General features: G+C 38.6%; 1 protein-coding gene across 1 annotated transcript in view; it reads left to right on the top strand.

Annotated features, from left to right (window-relative positions):
• Positions 1–21,652, top strand: part of HUWE1 (HECT, UBA and WWE domain containing E3 ubiquitin protein ligase 1) — a 138,425-nt gene that overhangs the window by 47,649 nt on the left and 69,124 nt on the right. The window contains exons 16-23 of the mRNA XM_007449397.1: positions 1,756–1,857; positions 2,317–2,397; positions 11,620–11,726; positions 12,268–12,445; positions 13,325–13,416; positions 14,047–14,258; positions 19,880–19,937; positions 20,939–21,115. Coding sequence (XP_007449459.1) covers positions 1,756–1,857; positions 2,317–2,397; positions 11,620–11,726; positions 12,268–12,445; positions 13,325–13,416; positions 14,047–14,258; positions 19,880–19,937; positions 20,939–21,115 — 1,007 coding nt within the window. The remainder of the gene's footprint in view (positions 1–1,755; positions 1,858–2,316; positions 2,398–11,619; positions 11,727–12,267; positions 12,446–13,324; positions 13,417–14,046; positions 14,259–19,879; positions 19,938–20,938; positions 21,116–21,652) is intronic.

Genomic DNA, 21,652 nt, shown 5'->3' with positions numbered 1-21,652 from the left:
AGGGAAAGATAAGGAGAATGTAGACACTAAAGTGGGACCCTGTGAAACTACTTGGCCATTTTGAGAAGGAAAGGGAGAGGTGAAAAAGTTGTTGGGTAGGGAACAAGTTTTAAATCAAAATCTGAAAGATAAAAGACAAGGTATTCTTAATCTTGGGGTGCATCAGGTAAGTCCATTTTTAAAACTTCCCCCAGTTCGTAGCTCTTAATAGTACCAAAAATAAAAAACTTCCACAAAACAGCTTTCTTAGAATTTAATCTTATCTTGACCCAGGATGTCATTACATATATCTGTTATCATGCTAATAATAAAGGTATTAGAATTTTTATAATGCTTTCATTCTTTACACTAAATGTCCCTAAGTTTTCATTCCTTTTTTCCCGAACACAATTAACTATGTGCATTGCTGCCCCTAGAAAGCCCTTTACCCAATTTCTATCTCTAGTCTACAGTGGGTGACTTGGCATTTGAGGTGATGGGTGTGGTCATGTGGTCCTGAGTGTTGATTAAAATGTGACATCTCCTAAATGTGGTGGTGTAGAAGACAATTTAAAGACTCACTGTTCACTATAAATCAGTGGTTGTCAAACTTTAGTAAGCATAAGAATAAATTAAAGAGCTTGCTAAAATAAAGATTTAGTGCAATGCTTGATTTAGTAAGTAAGACCAGGAAATCTACATTTTTAAAAACTAATCCTGGTGATTATGATATACTCATAGAGAAAATTGTATATTCACTGAAAAGCAGGTTAGAAAACCATGAGTTTGTGATTCCTGTGTATAAGTAGGCACATCTATGTATGTTTGTATATGTATAAAAATGAGAAGAAAAATTCACAGTTGGTTGAATCCGCAGATGTGGAACCTCGGATATGTAGGGCTGACTATAAAGTTATATGCAGATTTTTGACTATATGGAGGGTTGGGGCCCCAACGTTTGTGTTGTTCAAAGGCCAACTGTATTTTCATTTTGGGTTTCAATATTCTAATCCTTCTCCATTTTGATATCATTCATCTCACCTTACGGAAAAAAATTGTTCTCAAATAACCTTCTCTTTGGTGGTGCCTTTTATTCTAACTAATTTCTTTATCATAACTTTTACTTTAGTTGCAGATGTGACTATGGAAAGTAGTCCCGGCTCATCCATCCCTATGGAGCACCGGCTGGATGTTGAATTAAGGGCATCAAGTTCCAGCAGCACTAGCATCTCCTCTGGCCCTGGCCCTCGTCCTGGTATGTAGACATAGAGAGACACAGCCGATAACAGTGATTGAATTAAACTAGTGAAGCAAGGTGCTTTGGGGGAGCTTAAGCAGTACATTTGGAGGTTTGCTTCTTATGACTGTGACTGTTACTTTGCCATTCTGGTATTCATTTTCTCATATTAACACTTATTTCATAGCATTTTATAATTTTCCAACTATTCACACATTGATTATTTTATCAAAACATCCATGTTTGAGGGCAGATAATATTCAAAATAGTAACTGAGGATCAGAGTTAATCTTTTTACTTCGTAATTTTTCTTTTTTCTTTTAGACTTTTAATTTTAGTATAGGTTTTGTGTAGTCCTTGGTGATTTATTTTTTCCAGTTTTAAAGCTTAGGTAAATGTTCTTCCCAACATCCAGAGATTTCACTTCGAATGTCTGCTAGTGTTGCTATAGTGCATGTGGATCTCCTAAAAATTTGTTTTATGTACCTGCTCATTGTATATAATGGTGAACCAGTATAATCCTCTTTCTCCCTTGCCAGGAGTCCAGTGTATTCCACAACGAGCCGCACTTCTGAAATCCATGTTGAATTTCCTCAAGAAGGCCATTCAAGATCCTGCTTTCTCAGATGGCATACGACATGGTATTTGATTCTAGATACTTTCTGGAGGGGTGTTTGACTCTTTCATAAATTGGTCCTTTTCATACTTTTTAGGAAAAGGCCATGCCATTTTGAATAGCTTTTAGTCCTTTAGTGTCACTTTTCCTAGACCTAAGGATTGTTCGTTCAACTATTTTAATAATGATTCACCTATTTTTTTTCCTTTTCCAGCTTTTGAATCTGTGTTCACTTCCAGCCTGCTACCCCACTCTGTCTCTCAGTGTCTGTATTCTTTTATTCTTTGACCTACTGTTAAAAGGTTATTGCATGGACAAGGAATAAATAATAGAATATTAGGAGGAGACAAGTGGAGGCCATTAAATTGGAGTCAACATAGACTTTGCTACCGTGCGGTATATGTAATATATTGATCCATCATCCCCACCCATCAAACTACTACTGGTCTCATCATATTCTTCTTGATGTTTGCTTTTCTCTTAGTGATGGATGGTTCTCTGCCTACCTCCCTGAAACACATCATCAGCAATGCAGAATATTATGGCCCATCACTTTTTCTCCTAGGTAAGTGGAGTTGAATTTGTTCATACTAAGCTGGAATAACCTAGCAGTGTTCTCTGTGTGTTTTATATCCTTGTAGAATTTTACTATCCACATTTGTCCACTGTGTGATTATGTATCTTTCTAGTTGGTGATGAAATAGAGAAAGGTCAGAGTCCAGTTTCAATTAAATATCCATTTGCAGTGTATTGTGTCAGGCAAATGTGATAACTACTACACTACAGAACTCTTTTTTGCAGTGTATTGTGAATCATTTGTAATCAGTAGTATTACTGTACACTTGGATTTTTGTGCTACACTTACATTGCAGGTGTGATAGGAAGCATGTCTTTATTCAATGGTTAGTCCCTAACCTTGGTCTAAAAAGCCCAATCAGAATGGTTTCCATTCTCAGAATTGAATGTCAGACCTGTAAGCTATAGTATATAAAATTGTTTCTTACTGTAGAAAATTGTTTTGGAACCTGTGGGTACTTTGTAGTTACGTATAGAAAATGTCCTTGCATTTTGACATCACCACTACTTTGAGTATTGCTGTTGTTAAAACCTCATATTTATTAACTGGCATTTATTGAGTGCCATGCATATTCAGGACAATACACGAGATATATATGCTTCTAGAATTCTCCTTAAAACTGCAAAGGAATTTAGTGGGAGGTGTAGAAATAGAGAAAGCTTCCTTGTACCAGTAGCACACATATTTTAATACTTTGGGATGTCTAGAGGGAGAAGTTTTGGCTACTACAGACTCAGATGCTTAACTGCCTTGCCAAAGCAATTTAGGGGTTTTTTTGTATATTAACTTTGTATCCTGTGACTCTGCTAAATGCTTTTTATTTTATTTTATTTTTTGTTCCTGAACTCAGAGGGGAAAGCATTCAGTCAGTATTTCACCATTAAGTTTGAGGTTAGCCAAAAAAAAAAAAAAAGCTTGAGGCTAGCAGAAGATTTTGTGTTGACTGTTTTGTTCCTCTTGATCAGGTTGAGGAAGTGTTCCCTTGTGTTACAGCAACTCCATTTTGACATGGAGAGGCTCCCTCCCAAGGTTAGTTTCAGGTGGAAAAACTCCTGACAGTAGTCCTTTGGTATGATCAAAAAAGGATTTGTTAACACAGTTGGAGAAGTCCCAGGTCAAGGGACAGGGAAGGATGGCTCTCTTTGGGAGAAAGCCCCAGAACAGAGAAAAGCAAGTGCACAGGCCTTTGTTTATAAAGGGGAAGTTTAAAAGGCAGCAAGAGGATACATGTGCTTGTGGGTTGGGGTGGGGAGCAGGTGAGCCCTCTCAAGATGATGAAGGAAGCAGTAAATGAGACTTAGAGCATAAAAGCAAATGTCAGTGTAGGTCAGAATTTCTTCTTTAAAGTCTTGATTCATCCCTGGTGTTTGAATTAGCCTAACAACCTCCCAGGTTCCCTGTAAATAAACTTGTACTTGAAAGGGACCAGATTTGCAAGCCAGCCCAAAGTAATTAGTCCAGCAATTATTTTAGCTCCATAAATAATAGTGTAGAGCCTTTCACCCCAGGCAGAAGGAGATGGCCAGGAAAAGAAATTAATGGGGGTTTGAGAATCTCTTGGAGTATTTTAGTAATATAATTGGCTGTTTTGGTTTGTTATTTTATTTGTTGAACTATTCTGGATATCTTTCCTATATTATTAACCCACATGCAACAGGAGGTCCCCTTCAAGGCACAAGCTCCACTTCGAAATACCAGTAGGTAGTTTAATGTAATGTATTATCAATTGTCATAGCAAATAGATTGCTTTGTCCCTCATTAAGGGCTTCTAAGACCTGAGTTGTTTGGTTTATGTAGTCGGCCAGGAGTTATGCCATTATCTGGGTAGACTCTATGAGATGAATCTGTTACAGAATTGAAAAGACCTAAACACCTTGTGTCTATTACACCAAAGCTGGTGATGAGGCCCAATATAATAGGTAAAAAGATGTCCCAGTGCTCCCTTTTGTAGCCAGTTGATGTTGCAGCCTAAGGGGAGGGAATGAAGGGGAAGTCAGTGAGGAAGCACCTGGTGAGGTTGTGGTGTCCTGCTGCAACAATTCCATGCTAAAACCCACCAAATAAAGATTCTGACTCCTTTCATATCCTACCTCTGGCTCTTCTACCCCACTTTTATACCCAGTTGTGTCCCCTTTAACTTCCTCAACTGCCTTTTCTTCTCTCTCACCTCCTGTCTTAGCCTTGCCACATTTTAATCTGTTCAAGTCTGCATATGCTCTGTTCCTAGCCTAGCTGACACTAGTACCAACATGGTTATTGTGGACTGCTTAACTGGAGAGGGTGACAGGTAGTCAGTATGAATATTGAAGACCTCCAGAGCAGCAAGAGTTATTTGTATAAGTGGTTGCATCTCCTGGGGCACCTGGTAACATTGCTGGAGGTTTAGTGCTCAAGTGACATTCTCTGTTACTATTACAAAAAATGTTGTCCATCAAGTTGAGGAAGAAGGAAATGTGGGGTAGTGATAGGGGAATAATAGAGAGTGAAGTATGAGACTGTCTGATGAGGAGAAATCAGCTCATGGGGCCATGGAGTTGTGATGAGTATAGCAGCAGATATGGGAGCAGTTAACATTTGAGGGTGTCAGCATCGAGTCTGGGATTATCAGTTATGCTGAAATCATTATCTAGGATGCTGGGTTGATGGGAGTCCTGGCCTAGCCCCAAAACTTTGATGGAAAGTTTTATACATTGGAGAAGTACTTAGAGAAGTGACTGAATATCAGTATTCCTTTGTCCCCAGGAGTTATAATGTAATTTCTTACAGGAAAACTGGACTGATTGAATACCCCAAACAAGTGAAGTCACAGCATAGACAAGAAAGGGCCCAAGGAGTTTGGCATTGAGCTGGAGTGGTAGAATCCCAGACCCAGGCCAGCCAAATGAGGCATTGCCAGGCCAACCAGAGTCTGGCATATTATGCTAGAATGTTGCATAATATTTTCAAGCCTGTGGTCTCCGGGCCTTGGCATGCTAGAGGTGCCTATATATTATAGGGGCCACGGGCATTGTTATCCCAGATTATGTAGTGGTTTCTCAGTCAGTATCTCCATAATAGCATGGATTCAGAGCTAGCATCCTATTTAAGAGTGTTGGTACTGGGAACTAATTTAAGATCTTCCTTTCCTCTTTGGAAGAACCATAAAGTTGTAGACATGGGGCCAGCCAGGCACCAAGACCTCCATTTCCTGCAAAGAGGGATCTCCAGTTAGTGAACCTTTAAAACTATTGGGTTAGCCAAAAAGTTACTTCAGTTTTTAAGTAAAAGTAAAAGACACATTTTTCATTTTCACCAAGAACTTTATTGAACAACGTAATAACCCTTTTGTTCTACTACCTTCTGCCATTTTTCAGGCAACTTCATAATTCCATCTTCCCAAAACATTTTATCTTTTTGAGCAAAGAACTGTTCCAGGTGCCTTTTACGGTCTTCCAGAGAACTGAAATTTTTCCATTAACAGAATTTTGTAAAGACAGAAATAAATCCGAAGGTGCAGTATCTGGTGAATATGGCGGATGAATCAGAACCAGCCAAGCTGTAACAATTTTTGCCTGATCATCAAAGAAACATGCAGTCTTGCATTATCCTGATGGAAGATTATGCGTTTTCTGTTGACTAATTCCGGACGCTTTTCATCGAGTGCTGCTTTCAGTTGGTGTGATTGAGAGCAGTACTTGTTGGAATCAATCGTTTGGTTTTCCGGAAGGAGCTCATAATAGAAGACTCCCTTCCAATCCCACGATATACACAACATCACCTTCTTTGCATGAAGACCGGTCTTTGGTGTGGTTGGTGGTGGTTCATTTCGCTTACCCCGCGATCTCTTCCGTTCCACATTATTGTACAATGTCTACTTTCATCGCCCGTCACAATTTGTTTAAAAACAGAACATTTTTGTTAGTTTAAGTAGAGAATTGCATGCAGAAATACAGTCAAGAATTGTTTTTTTGCTTAACTTATGTGGAACCCAAACATCAAAGCGATTCACGTAACCAGGCTGGTGCAAATGAATGTCAGTGCTTGATTTGGATATTTTGAGTATGTTGGCTATCTCCCGCGTGGTATAACGTTGATTGTTCTCAATTAATGTCTCGATTTGATCTCTATCAACTTCAACTGGTCTACTTGACCATGGAGCATTCTCCTGCGAGAAATCTCCAGCATGAAACTTTGCAAACCACTTTTGACACGTTCAATCAGTCATGGCACCTTCTCCATAAACTGCACAAATCTTTTTTTGCATTTCAGTTGCGTTTTTACCTTTCTTGAAATAATAAAGCATAATATGCTGAAAACATTGCTTTTTTTCCCTCTCATCTTCAATATTAAAATGGCTACACAAATTCACCAATTTTGATAAGGTTTTTTTTTAATGCATGCTGATAGGACAGCTGTCACAATACAGTCTAACAAAATTGTTTCAAATTAAGTTAAAGACAGCTAAGCTACTAGAGCCATCTTAACGGAAGAAAAACTGAACGAACTTTTTTGCCAACCCAATATATTGGGCAAGGTCTTTGGCAGAGACCTTTCTCATGGCATACAGAATAGTCTGTTTGGGAGTGTGAGGGCCCTCAATTTCCAGTGAATCCCAGTCTATTATCCACTCTCTGTGTAAGTGCCAGTCAATAGATTGCACCAGGATCAAAAAGGGAAGGGGTCTTTAAGTGAGGGGGGATTTTCTTCGGGATCATAGATTCATATATGGGGAATGTCCCCTTTTGTGGCCAGAAAAGGGAATGGAGAGGTCCTCATTGCGTTTCATTAGGATGCCCTATGAATTAAAAGGTTAAGAGTTCAGAATAAAGTGGGCAAAAGAGAGACCCATTTAGGAGACCATTGTCCATTTTGTAAATTTAAGAGAGCATCCTTGAGTAGGCCATTATGTTTCTCTGTTAGGCCTGCTGTCTGCCGGTGGTAAGACAGATTGGAAGCTCAAATGATGCCTTGTTTTTACAGCCCATGTCCAGACTGAATGAGCAGTAAAATATGTACCCTCATCAGAGTCAGTGTTACTAGGAAGCCCAAAGGGAACTAACATTTTGTGAGGCCTATAATAATACTATTGTTAGCAGTAGCATGGCAGGAAGGATAAACCAAAATCAGGCCTGTCTTAACAATCAATCTTTGTTGAGGGCATAGCAATTTGCACCAGCATATTGAGGCAGTGGCTTAACAAAATGAATTTGCCAGTCAGAGAAGGGGTGTTCATTCCTTGGTATGGATTTCCATTGGCCATAATGCCAATGACAGGACAGGACACAAAGATCACAATGAGAGGCCATAGTTTGGGCTAAGGCCAGTGTCATGGGGATGCCATGGTGTTTAGCCCATATTTAAGGGTCTGGGGACTGCGGTGACTGGACATCTCATGGACCCACTGAACCAAGGACAGGTAGTAATATCTGAGCTTATTTAAAAAGTGTGAGCAAGTTAGTCAGCTGTGGCATTAAAATGAACTTCTTCTCTGGTGGCCTTAGCATGAGTTGAGACACGAAACTTCAATTGTAATATGCAAAGTATGAGCAGTAATATATCCCCAATGTAGAAGGCCCCATAGGGCATGATCCTGAATGGGATAATTACTTTGAGCCCATTGACCAGAAATAAACAGTGAGGCCATTAGCTACCACCCAGGAATCTATAAACATGGAAAATGGACATAACCTTTATTGAAGTGTGTTCTCCAGTGCCAAAATGACTAGTCAGCTCTCAAGTTGAGCTGACTCCTAAGTCCCATCCTTTATCAAGAGTGATGCAGTCAAGGGGTGGAAAGCACCAACTCTCCAGCAGGCTCTATCACGTGTGATTGCCATCCATAATATAAATGAAATCCCCTTTTTACTGGATTTTCTACTCAACAAAGGTTGTCCCTGTGCTTTTATGTCCTATTCCAAGTACCCTAAACAGTCTTGAAAACCAAGGTCACTTGGTTAGGTAAATTATCTGCAGGACAAAAGCCTGAGGCTCTAAATTCTTGGTGCTTTTTTCATATTCTGAATCTTAAATTAGTTTTCTTACTCCTTTTTTTGTAATTGTTATCCTTATATTGTTTTATCGACATCTGAACTTTTAAAATTTCTTGTTCTATCCTCTGCCAAAATGGACAAAATAAGACCGTTAGCTTGCCTTTACTTCACTTCTTTTTCAGCATTCTCTTTGTTTTCTTTTTAGTAACCCTTGGCTTTCCCTCTCTTCGATGCATTTTTTAATTTTGTTGGAGTACATCTTTGGGTAATTTTTAGGGTGTTATATACTTGCTTTAAGAAGTTTGTGGACGTTTCTCCACTGTCTTATGTTACATACTGTAAATAATCATGTTGTTAAACTGGTTCTTGTTCCTTTGTAGGTAACTTCATTTTCTCTTTACCCTTGAAGTTCACAAACTTTACCAGGATGTATTTATTTATTTTATAAATTTACTTATTTTTTTGTTTTTTGTGGTTTTTTTTGGCGGGGGGTGTGGTTGGCTGTGTTGGGTCTTCATTGCTGTGTGCAGGCTTTCTCTAGTTGCAGCTAGCGGGGGCTACTCTTCGTTGTGGTATGCAGGCTTCAGTAGTTGTGGCACACGGGCTTAGTTGCTCCGCGGCATGTGGGGTCTTCCCAGACCAGGGATGCAACGCATGTCCCCTGCATTGGCAGGCGGATTCTAAACCACTGCACCACCAGGCAAGTCCCTACCCAAGGACTCTTAACATTGCTGATGGTATTTTTAAATTGCTGAAAGGGATTTTTAGAACACATTTTTTGTCCATTATTAACCACTGTGCCACCAGGGAAGCCCTACCAAGATGTATTTAGTTCTATTTCTTTTCATTGTTCCCTCATAGCACTTGGTTAGGCTCTTTTAAAAATCTAAATATTTTTTCCTGCTTCAGGGAAATTCCTTTGGTTCCTTTTAACTTACATGTTCTCTCCTGGAAACCCTGTGGTTTAGCTAATTAGACTACCATATTGATCTCATGTCACTTACTTTCTGAGAGAATTTCTTTATAATTTTTCAAGATGCCTATTGCATTATCAAATCTTTAATTCTTTACAAATGTTTTTGATCGCCAACTATTACCTTATTTTTAAGAGACCCTTTGTCTTAGATTATTGCTGTTTTATGGGTTTTGTAGTTTCTAGAGTTTGATTTTAATCATAAATTTTTTAAGAGTTATTTCTTTTAGGAGTTAGTTGCTTGGTTCCATCTGGAACTAATTGGTTTTAGTGTGTTCATTTGAATTCTTAATCATCTATTAATTTTAAAACAGGGCTTAAACTGTCCCCGTTGCACAGTAGCATTATGACATAGCAGTATATTAAATAGTTAGACCTCCTTAAAATAACAGACTTCATGTCTTAGTAACCTCTAATAGAACACTAATTTTAGTTTATGAATACTCAATTTTAATAGCTCCTTAGAATTTAGACATTTGTACGAATGGAAGTCTATTGAAGGATCTATCATACACCAATAGAAACCCCCAAAAAAGGACTTAAATTTTCCATAAGTTTATAGCTCATCAGAAATACCAAAAAGCCATTGACAACTGTTGGTCTCAGTAATTGTCATATATCTACCATTTCAATAGCATTTGATGAGAGGTGCTCTGTTGACCATCATGAACTGAAAATCCTCTGGTTTCTTTTAGATCTCAGGCATCAGCAATTATGAGTTTGTTTTATACATGGGTTTATGGATATTGTATGTGCATGTGCCTTCCTTGTCAGGTTTTAAAATGAAATTTTTAAAACTCATTAAATGAGTTAGGAAGCCTTGTTTTAATTGCTCCTAGAAGGTTTAATAACACTCACATCTAAAATTGTTGGCTTGGTTCCTTTCTGTTACTTGGTAGTATTTTTTTTAATTCTTGTAATGGTCTAGTCTGCTTTGCTATCATTTCTTGATAGTCGATTTTTATGACATTTTCTTACAAAAGCATTGCACTTCATTGTTCACATGCAGTTTGTAAAATTTTATTTGTTCTGAATCCAGTTAAATCTCTTTTCATTGCTAATATATATTGCTCTCTTTATTAGATTTCCCTTAAGTTTGTAAGCTTTTTCAGTCTTTTCAGAGGGCTGGTTATTGGTTTTAATTATTTGTGCATTTTGCTTGCAGTTTCACTAAATTCTACTTTCTTCTGTTTTTTCTAGTTTCTCTTTTGTTTACTTTTTAATGAATGCATTAATGCTGTACTATTTTCTCTTGCATAGTGTTTTTTCCATATTCTTTTTGCCATATTTGCATTAATGGTAGTCTTAAGGCACGTTTCTATATACTGTCAAAAATTGGTCAGATTAATACGCAAGGACTCTTTTTTTTCCGCGGCATGTGGGATCTTCCCGGACCAGGGATCGAACCCGTGTCCCCTGCATTGGCAGGCGGATTCTAAACCACTGCACCACCAGGGAAGTCCCTACCCAAGGACTCTTAACATTGCTGATGGTATTTTTAAATTGCTGAAAGGGCTTTTTAGAAGACATTTTGTCCATTTTCATCAGTAAGTTTACATTCACTTTAACCCAGCAAACACACACCGCCATCTTACATTTTTTCCTGCTTAAGCAGACAAAAAAGGGTATATTTTTAGGTTTATCAATTCTCACCATTATGGACTGGTTTATATACATGGTGGTACATGTATTTAGTAGAACAGTATGCAGCCATTCAAATTGAATGAGTTGTAGTGACATGGGAAAGATAAAGGAGATTATATGGTGTATATTACAATTGAAAAAACAAGTTCTCATTCTTGTCAAAATATGCTCATAAAAATCTTGAAATTTTCAGGTTTTATATTTTTTCTTAAATTTTATATATTTAAGGTATACAACATAATCTGATATACATAGTGAAATGATTTCTACAGTCAAGCATTATCTCCTCACATAGTTTCCCTTTTTTGTGTGATGAGAGCACCCGAAATCTACTCTCTTAGCATATTTCCACTACTCATTACAATATTACTAACTATAACTGTCATGCCTATACATTGCCCCATAAAAATCTTGAAGAGTAGTCACTAAATTCCTAATAGTGATCAATCTCTGATGGGCAATATTAGAACTTTTACTAAGCTCATGCACGTGATTAAATTGTTGTACATTGAGCTCTGGGTTTGTTTTTTTTTTGATATTTTGTTTTGTTTGAGCCTTTGAAGTTTTGCTTTTAATACCTGTGAAGAATCTCTCGGTTTCTTATATCTTTCATCCTTTTTTTAGCTACTGAAGTGGTGACTGTGTTTGTATTTCAAGAACCATCATTGCTCTCCTCACTCCAGGACAATGGATTGACAGATGTCATGCTGCATGCACTGCTGATCAAAGACGTGAGACCTTTCTGCTGATCTGTAAAGAATGCTCCATGCATACCCCTTTCCATAAAATATACAGACATATACACACACACACTTGAAAAGCAGTCTTATGGCATGAAAATCCTATCTTTTGTTTTCTATATGTAGTATTGAAACTGTTGGAGGGTGGGGGGAAGGGATAGTTAGGGAGTGTGGGGTTGACATGTACACACTGCTGTTTTTAAAATGGATAACCAATAAGGGCCTACTGTATAACACAGGGAACTCTGCTTAATATTCTGTAACAACCTAAATGGGAAAAGAATTTGAAAAAGAATAGATACATGTATATGTATAACTGAATCACTTTGCTGTACACCTGCAAACTATCACAACACTGTTAATCAACTATACTCCAATGTAAAATTAAAAGTTTTTTAAAAAAGAAAGAAACCTTTGGACCTGGTCATCAAGATCCCTTTGATCTCTCTGTGTAGTACCCCTGGCCAAAGTTTCCTAACTTTGTACCTGGACTCTTTCAGATGTCTTCAAGCTCACTTTATTTTCTCTCTAGGTTCCTGCTACCCGTGAAGTCCTTGGCTCCCTCCCAAATGTATTCAGTGCACTCTGCTTGAATGCCCGAGGTCTTCAGTCATTTGTACAGTGTCAGCCTTTTGAACGTCTCTTCAAAGTTCTTCTGTCTCCAGATTACCTCCCAGCCATGCGGAGGAGGAGGAGTTCTGATCCTCTAGGTAAGTAAGGATTTGCCTTAAAATAAATAATTGGTTGGCTGTTGTGCCAGGAGTTAGGTGATTATCAAGCCACAGTTGGCAAGGAAACCCTTCCTTGACCTCACTTCATCGTGTGTGTGTACTAAGTGTTCTAAGTGTGCTAAGCTAGGTGTGCTAAGCTTAATGGGAATTATCACCATATAGTCTATTGCAGGGAGAAAAGAATACTTCATCCTTAACCTTTGCTTATAATATTTCCATGCTTCTCAACAGTTCACTATTAAATGTACTCTTACAATGCTGGTGAGAAATAGGTATTAGAAAACCAGCAGTAGATTTTCAGGTCCACCATCTAGTCTTCAGCAGCAGGAGATCCTGGTAATCTTCTGTTCTAATATCCAAGTCCCTAAGATAGTCACAAATTAATAGATTTCCTTCTCGGTGTACTTGAGACCAGATCATTGAGGTGTAACGAGAAGGAAGGGTTCCAGAAAGAATCCAGTTTTCACAAATGTGCTTTGTGCTTTGTCACCACTGTAGCATTTTAGCCACTACCATTCTTTACCGGGGCAGTCAGGGTTAATGGTTTATGCTTCTTTCGTTTCTCGTTCTCTCTTCACCCTACAATACTAGTTCAGACCTTGACAGTAGAGATTACTACGGTAGAATGTAGCATACATGGTTACTTTAAAATGTGTTTACTAGACTGATAAATTTCTTTCCTCCTCCCCAGTGATTTGGTTGCAGAGGTTGGTGTGATTTCATTTGAGAAAGCATAGCATTAGAAAATCACAACAACCAGCTCAGTTTCTTCTTTCCTCCTTATATTGGCATTAAAAAAAAAATAGCCCAAGCTCTATTTTCTTCAGTCTTTCTAACAATTCCATTTTTGACTTTAAGGGGATACTGCCTCCAACCTCGGGAGTGCTGTTGATGAGCTCATGAGACATCAGCCAACCCTCAAAACAGATGCAACGACTGCGATCATCAAGGTGGGAAGTGATACGGCTGTGACCATGGGCATGAGAGAGCAGTGAAGTGGGAGTTTTTAGGAAAAGGCATGACCTACTGGAGGTCATTTGGATTCTCAGACTGTGCCTATAAGAGGATTATGTCTGCCTCATTTTCTCCAAGTCCTTGGGTTGGTCCTTTACCCCACCCCCCAAAAAAGTCACTTAAGTATTGCTTTCTTATACAGGATACTAAGAAGTTGCCAAGGCTTAGCTTCTGTTTGTAAAAGCATATTACCCTTTCTAATCTTTGTTGCTTGGTTTTTGTTTTGGGTTTTTTTTTTCCACATTTACTAGCCCTGCCGGTTGCCTCTTAGGATTGTTGAAACTGGTAAATGAGTTACTGGTGGTTGGTGAATTAGAACATGGAGTCACATCAGTCAGTCAGTCACTTAACAGCCATGTGACCCTGAAGAAGTTATTCAACTTCATAGGACTTCAGTTTCCTTGTTTGTAAAATGAAATTAATGACTATATTCCAGGAATAGTGTATATAACGTATATAGTGTTTTGGCACTTCTGTATATAGCACATAGAAAGTGCTCCAAAAATGTTAGTCATCTCCCCATTCCTTAATTACTAATAAGTAATCTTGTTTCCTTTGCCTTTCAGTTACTTGAAGAAATCTGTAACCTTGGAAGAGACCCTAAATACATCTGTCAGAAGCCATCAATCCAGAAGGCAGATGGCACTGCCACTGCTCCTCCCCCAAGATCTAATCATGCTGCAGAGGAGGCCTCTAGTGAGGATGAGGAGGAAGAGGAAGTACAGGCCATGCAGAGCTTTAATTCTACCCAGCAGAATGAAACTGAGCCTAATCAGCAGTAAGTGTTCACAAGACAGGTTCTCTAGCCTTGTGATCTTGAGCATGTTGTTTTCATCTGTAAAAATGAGGGAGTTGGATTAGATCCAGTTATAAGGTTCTTCTGGCCCTCGATGTCTGTAATTTATCTTTCTTTGACCCTTGTGTGTCGTTTGTGCTTTGGTGTTTGTTTTGGTTGCTTTAGCAAGCTTTCTTTTTTAAACGCTGTTCATGAAATTCAATCAGAATTCAGTATATCAAATTAAAAGGCCTTCTTCAGAGGATTTCCCTTTGTTGATTTGGTATTCCATGCCATTGACTGCTTGATTGTTTTCCATAAGTGAGCATACATTAAACACATTGCACTTTTGAAGCCTATCTCCTAAGAAGTTCTTAAAAGTTACAGGGATTTGTTGTTGGCTGGTCTCTGTTTTTGTTTATTTCATCTGTTCATTCCAGATACATCAGAAGGCTTTGGAATGTACTATATGATTGTAACTAGGCACAGTAGATTTTCCTTCTATTTATTTGAGGTTTGTTCTGCATGAAAATTGATTACCTGGATGGTGAGATGGGGATGGGGGTGAGCTTAAAGACTGCTGGTAGACCTGGTTCTTCGAGCTTACAGTGTTCGCATGCAAGGGATGAAAAGCAACTGCTGTAGCTGTAACTCTTAATCACCTTCATGCTCGAAATGGGCATGATCCCTCTGGACAGTCATGCATTCTTTAATAAGTGCTCTTTTGGTGTATATATAGAAGTAGTTCTGAGAAAAGCATGAGCATTTTATTTAGGTGTGGATTTGAATGGGTTTGAGCTCATCTCAAAGGGTGGCTTGGGACTTAAGAGAAGATTATGGTGGAGTACACAGCAGGAGCGAAGGTCTAGAATCCAAAGCAGGTATGCCCTCTTGGAACTCTAGAAAGTAATGAGCCTGTTGGTGTGAATTTTTTGGAGGGGAGGCATTACGTTTTAAGTATGTTGCTTTCTTGGGCAGATATATTTTCATTGTCTGAGACGGCAACCCTGCCTTCACCTAGCACCATCTTCTGTTTTGATTAAAATGTTGTCTTTCTGAGAGGAGGTGTTTTAGAGTGCTGGTAGTGACATAGTGAGTTCAATTTGTATAAAACTGTCAAGCGGTTCACTTAAGTTTGTGCACCTTTTGCTTGTATGTCAATAAACTGTTTACACGCGCACACACAAAAAATGTTCTCTTTCTGGAAAAGGAGGATACCCTAAAAGAAAGCAGGACTTTATTTGCAAAGGAGTCGGAATCTTAGTGCTTTGTTGCCACATTCTTGATTGTCAGCCATCCTGCTGGTATAGGATTCCTGTTCCTGGCTACAAACTAGGGATGGATTTCTTGAATGTTAGTAATGGTGGTGGTTTTGAGTCAAGCTGTGTACATTCATCTGCATATAACTTTTCTACCTCGATTTCTTAATACCTTTTGTCTAACATGCCCAGATTTTAAGCTGCCTTGGTAAATTGACATTTTCTCAAGCCCTCATATGTCTTCACTCTGCATGCTTTTCTTGGAATATCATGAGTCACTGTATATTCTATTCATATTTATCCCCCATCCCCAAATTACCTTATCTCCTGCTTTTCCATCTACCAAATTCCTACAAGTCTAGCTCAAATGTCTTATTCTTGTTTTTTTTTTTTAAGTTTATTTATTTATTATTTTGGGGTGTGTTGGGTCTTTGTTTCTGTGCGAGGGCTTTCTCCAGTTGCGGCGAGTGGGGCCCACTCTACATCGCGGTGCACGGGCCTCTCACTGTCGTGGCCTCTCTTGTTGCGGAGCACAGGCTCCAGATGCGCAGGCTCAGTAGTTGTGGCCCACGGGCCTAGTTGCCCTGCGGCATGTGGGATCTTCCCAGACCAGGGCTTGAACCCCTGCATTGGCAGGCAGATTCTCAACCACTGCGCCACCAGGGAAGCCCAAATGTCTTATTCTTAAAAGAACTTTTTTTAACCTGTAAATAGGAAGTTGATCTTTTGTGTTCTCCCAACAGTTTTGTTAAAATCATTTATATATTCTAATGGTTTCCCCCACTAATCTATATAGTTCTCCAAGGCAGGAACAATGTCTCATTCAACAGTGTATCCCGATCACTTTGTTTATAGTAGGTAATCAGTCAATAACTGTTTATTTAGTGAGTTGATAAAATGAATCAAGAGTATTAGATTAAGGAGTCCCCGAGTCTTAAATGCCAAGAGAGCTGGGCCTAATGAAACATGAACAAGAATGAAGAAATAGTTAAAATCTAGACCCACAACATTAATACTCTATCATAGTATTAAGTCATATGTAGCTTCTAAGCTGCAAAGGACTCTAATAGTTGCTGTTCCATGGTATTGATGTTCTTCTGCATGGTCTGGGTGTTCATCAGCACCTCATTCGCATAACATATCTAAGAATCTCACAAATATTGACACATGTACTTTTCACCTCTGCCACCTTCACAAGCTTCAGTTGGGTCATTACGTGGATTATTGGGGCTGGAAGGGAACACAAAAGACTATCTAAACTCAACCTACATTTTGAAAGCCACTACCTATTATAGGTAAAATTCTTTTATCTCCTTATCCCAGGTAGTTGTTATGGTGGGAGTTGCTATGTACTTTCTGCCAATATGGGAAAGTGGCTTTGAAAAATTTGCAGTGTGTGCCACCCCTCTCCCCAAAAGTCTTGTTTGTATCCTTCCCCCACCCAATGCAAAATTCTTCAATGGGACTCCCGAACAAATTCTGGTCTCCCATGCCCACATCTGTTTTCCAATGCCTTAAATACACGCATGAGTAAATTTTTTCCATTAATTTTAATTGAGGTATAATTCCTATACAGTAAACGGTACAGATTTTAAGTTTCCTATTTCCCTACCCTAAAATGGGGCAGCTACCTATCTTATTTCTGTCATTCATAGAATAAGTTTACCTGTTCTGGAACATCGTATAAGTAGAATAAATGGAGTCTTATATGTATATCATATCTAATGTATGTACTTTCTTGTTTCTGGCTTTTGTTGCATAGCGTATTTTTGAGATTCATCCATGTTGTGTCTATCAGTATGTTGTTTTTGTTGCTGAATAGTATTCCATTGTATGAATATACTACAGCATTTATCCATTCACCTGTTGACGAAGTTTTGAGTTTGTTTTTTTCCCAGACTAAGTGTTCTTTTCCCTTGGTTTTGTCCCCAAAATCAGCAGCTAGCATTGAATAAAATGATTGATTGTATTTGATCTTGAGACACGTGGTTTTGTGCTAGAAATCTGCAATAAGGAAACTTAGGCATTACAGTCTACCCCAAATACATGGAGTTCTGTTCTACATTCAAAGGCATTCACCACAAGTAGTTCTAAATACTTGGCTTTTGGCCTCTTTCTTCTGCCTTCTGAATTGTTTGAGCTCAGCAAAACTGATATTGCTGGGGGTGAATATACTTGCCAGTAAGTAACCAAGGTTTTCAGTTGGGGCACCATGGTTTATTTTTGTGATTGATTCCATTTATTTTGCCTAACTTAACCACCTACCCTGAACAACTTGAAAGAAATGGGTTATATATATCCATGTGGTCTTTGGAACTTGAATAGCAACTGTCTGGGCTTTAAAGGCATCAAATGCAGAGAAGCAGTTGTTCCCTGAATCGTGGCCCACTGGGAGGGCTCTTTTGCCAAAGGCAGCTGTGTCTCTTCAGGAGTGGTAAGAAAGACCTGATTTTCCTCCCCCCCCCCCCCCCCGAAAAAAACCAAAACGTAAGATCTGTTGTCCTGTACCCATGTACTGTGACACTCAATTGGAATCCTTCTCCTCTACATCTGATTAAGGGCTCCAACATCATAAATACCCACGTAAAAGTGACTAGAGTTAAAATTAAGTTTGAGAATGTGTGTCTGTTTTGGAGAAGGCGGAGAGGCAGCAGTTTTTAATTTGACAGTTAAGATAAATTTGTTTCATTCTTCATGGAAATGTAGTCTTTCATTGTTTCAAAGATGTTATGGGTCAAAGTTTCGTATCAGGTTAGGATTAGAATGACTTTTCTTAAAACCAGTGGTAGGGGGATTTCTACTGAAGAAAGTTGATCATTTTTACTATTCCTATATGATGCCCTGAGCCTGGAAGCCAAAAAGATGAGGGTGGGGAGAAAAGTGGTTACTGAACAAGTTCATTCCTGGAGTTTAAGAACCACTGTTGGTTTGTTTTCTCTCTTGTTTTCTCCAACTTCCATCTAGCAAATGAAGAAAGTACATTTCATGATGGTGCTTTGGGTCTTTACCATTATATTTGGCTTCTGCAAAGGGGCAGGTATCTCCCTGGGCTTAGAGCCATACCTGTACTTCTTAGCTGTAGAGCTGGATCTCTTAAGTTCTTCCCAAGGAGGTGCAGTCAAGCTGGGGCGGATAATTGGTGTAAGTAGCAGGGAATGTGGCAGTGGTTCTGCGGAGGAAGTTTACAGTCAGGGAACGGTTTGCAATCTTCCCATGGAATCATTTCACTCCTGGCTTATATATAGGTCCTCCCTTTGTACAAGGTTCTTCCCCAATGATTCTTCATTGAGCATGTTCACAACATCCTACCCAAGCCCTAGCTTGAGATATTTTAGCTCTAAAGCCATTCGTCATGCCTCTCCACTCTCTTTGCCTATTGCCTAGTCTCCGTTTTGCTGCCACATATCCCCATGCCTGGCAAATCTTTGTTCACATTTTATCTTGCTCAGAGACGAAATTATTTCTTGCCAGTTTTTCTGCCTTCTCCCCCTACCTCTCGCTTCTTCTATCTCTGCCCTTTTCTCCCAAATTTCTCCCAAGGGCCTATATCTAAAATGTTCTTATTCAACTCAAGTTTTGTCCTTTTCTAGGGTTTATCTTTTAGGTAGATTTTGTTTCATTTCAATATACTTTGTGGGGTTTTTCCTTCTGTTTATTTCTTACAAAAGCCAAGGTGTAGCCATTGGTCTAAAGCCTGCATTTTCTGCATCTATGGCATTATTGCAGCCTTCTTATCTTCAATGCATCATTGAAGCATCTGAAGCAAAAGGACCTGATCACAATTTTTGGGTAGTTCAGGAAAAGGTTGTTAGAGAAGGAGACCTTGGGTGTTGCCTTCATCTTTGACCAACTTTGACTTTTCTGAATGGTTTACCAATCTTAAGCATGGAATCTTAACCAAAATTAAATTCCATTTCCTGCTCTCTATAACATTAAATCTGATGCAAGAACACGGTAAGATGTTTATGTATTTGTTTTTTTGCCTAGCTCCTTTCTTCAAGCAAATATTTAAATAGTCTCTTAATTGAACATGCTTATTTTTAGTATTTTCATATTGATGAATTCCTCCTATAGTAGTTTGCCTAAGATAGAATAATTTCTTTTGAGATATGTATAAGTGCTGAGTTTGTGAAAGCTTGGTTTTTCCTTTTGTGCTCTCAACCTACTCAGGCTAGGAAAGCTACCTTCAGAATTGATTTCAGCTCTTTTCTTTTTTCCTTCTTTTTTTTTTCTGTGCTATATACTAAAGGCTATAAGTCTAACTGAGAGAAAGGACTAGAATTTCACGGTTTCCTTTTCTTCGCTTTGTTCTCTTGCATTGGTATTGTGAATTTCTGTGAAACTCACTCTTTTCTCCCTTAACAGGGTTGTTGGTACAGAGGAACGTATTCCTATTCCCCTCATGGATTACATCCTTAATGTGGTAAGATTAATGGTAGGGCAATCTGAATAAAGGTGTGTGCTCTTCTGGAAAATGTGTGGGGTTACCAAATAGTCTGATGACTTGTGTTTATTTTCACTGGGGCCCTTAAAGTACAGAGAGCAGCGGGGAAAGATGTGTAAACCTTGTTCTGTGTGATTTGCCAAAAATTAGCTAACAGTCCCTTTTTGAATATTCCCAATTTTCTGTTCATTCCCCTTTGGAATCCAAACAGGAGGAGAATGGGCTTTGTTAGGCCAGTCCAGTATTATGTTCTTTGAGTGCGTCCCAGCATATTTTTTTCCCGTTACTTGACATTTTTTTCCCATTAACTTCTCTTTTACCAATAATAATAATAATAGTGTGGTGTTTTCTTTTAACTTCTGTGTGTCTCACAGGAAAAAAGAAAGAGTTTGAATTTTCCCAGAGTTATTTACCTATAAGGGGAAGCCCATTTAGCATTTGTTCTAGCCCAGTAAGCACTTTCAGACTTCCAGAGATGGTTTCTCTTTTGCCTGTGTGTTTGTTTCCCATATTTTACTTTCTTACCCTTATAAAATGCTCTGTTTAGTCTGAATCACTTCCAGAGTTCTAGGTTTCATTTGCATTATGAGCACATTTGAAGAAAAGTATCTGTGATGTTTGCTTCCAAGGGGAGAGGCAACACATCTTTAAGAAGCACTAAATGAGCAAATTAAGAGATTAGACCTGATTCTGCCACTAATTCATGGTGTGGCCCTGAGCAAGTCATTTAACCTTTCTGTGCTTCTCAGATTATGTGACTTTAGGTGTGGCTGAAAAGATACATTGGGAAGAAGTTGTAATTCCTTATTTTCTGGATGTTTAGGGGTCATTTCATATACCTATTACTGCTTACCTGAGGTTTTGATATTCTAGAAAATACTGATTTCATGACTATAAGGTTACCCCTGTCCTAATTCCAAGCTGGCATTTTAGTTCCAAGTGTCAGGCTCTAACTTTTTTTTTTAATTTTTATTACCTAGATGAAATTTGTGGAATCTATTCTGAGCAACAATACAACCGATGACCACTGCCAGGAATTTGTGAATCAGAAAGGACTCTTGCCTTTGGTTACCATTTTGGGTCTTCCCAATCTGCCCATTGACTTTCCCACATCTGCAGCCTGTCAGGCTGTTGCAGGTGTCTGCAAATCCATATTGGTAAGAAGCATCTGGCCGAATATTTTCATTTCTTTTAGAAATCAATTTTGCAATACTTCTGTATACGTGTTTTTACTGTGGTCTCCCCTTCAACTAAAACATAATGAAGAAATTGGCGGTTATGTACTGTAAGTGGATTTTGTGACTAATAAAATAGTGTGCCACGTTATTTCTCATTGAAAAGTCAAAGTGTTTGTTCTTTGTTCCTGAGTTTGGTATATAGTTCTAACATACGAGTTTTTTGGAAGGGAAAATAAATCTGCAAGAAAGCTTTGGAAGTGGGTTTTAACACAGTCTGGTTTGTTTAGCCATGTATTTTTTTCCTTTCTCAGGCTTGATAGTTGTGTATTTTAAGCATGATTGACCTGTAGTTCATTGCTCAAATTTTGCCCAAAAATGAAGTTGCTTTATTTAAATAGTGGTAAAAGAGATATAAAATGATATTTACCGCTTTAACCGTTTTTGAGTGTATAGTTTAATAGTGTTTAGTACATCACATTGTTGTGAAACCCATCTCCAGAACGCTCTTCCTCTTGT

This window comes from Lipotes vexillifer, unplaced genomic scaffold, assembly GCF_000442215.2.
Source record: "Lipotes vexillifer unplaced genomic scaffold, Lipotes_vexillifer_v1.1 scaffold2129, whole genome shotgun sequence".
NCBI lineage: Eukaryota > Metazoa > Chordata > Mammalia > Artiodactyla > Lipotidae > Lipotes > Lipotes vexillifer.
This window is presented reverse-complemented; position numbering and strand designations above follow the sequence as displayed.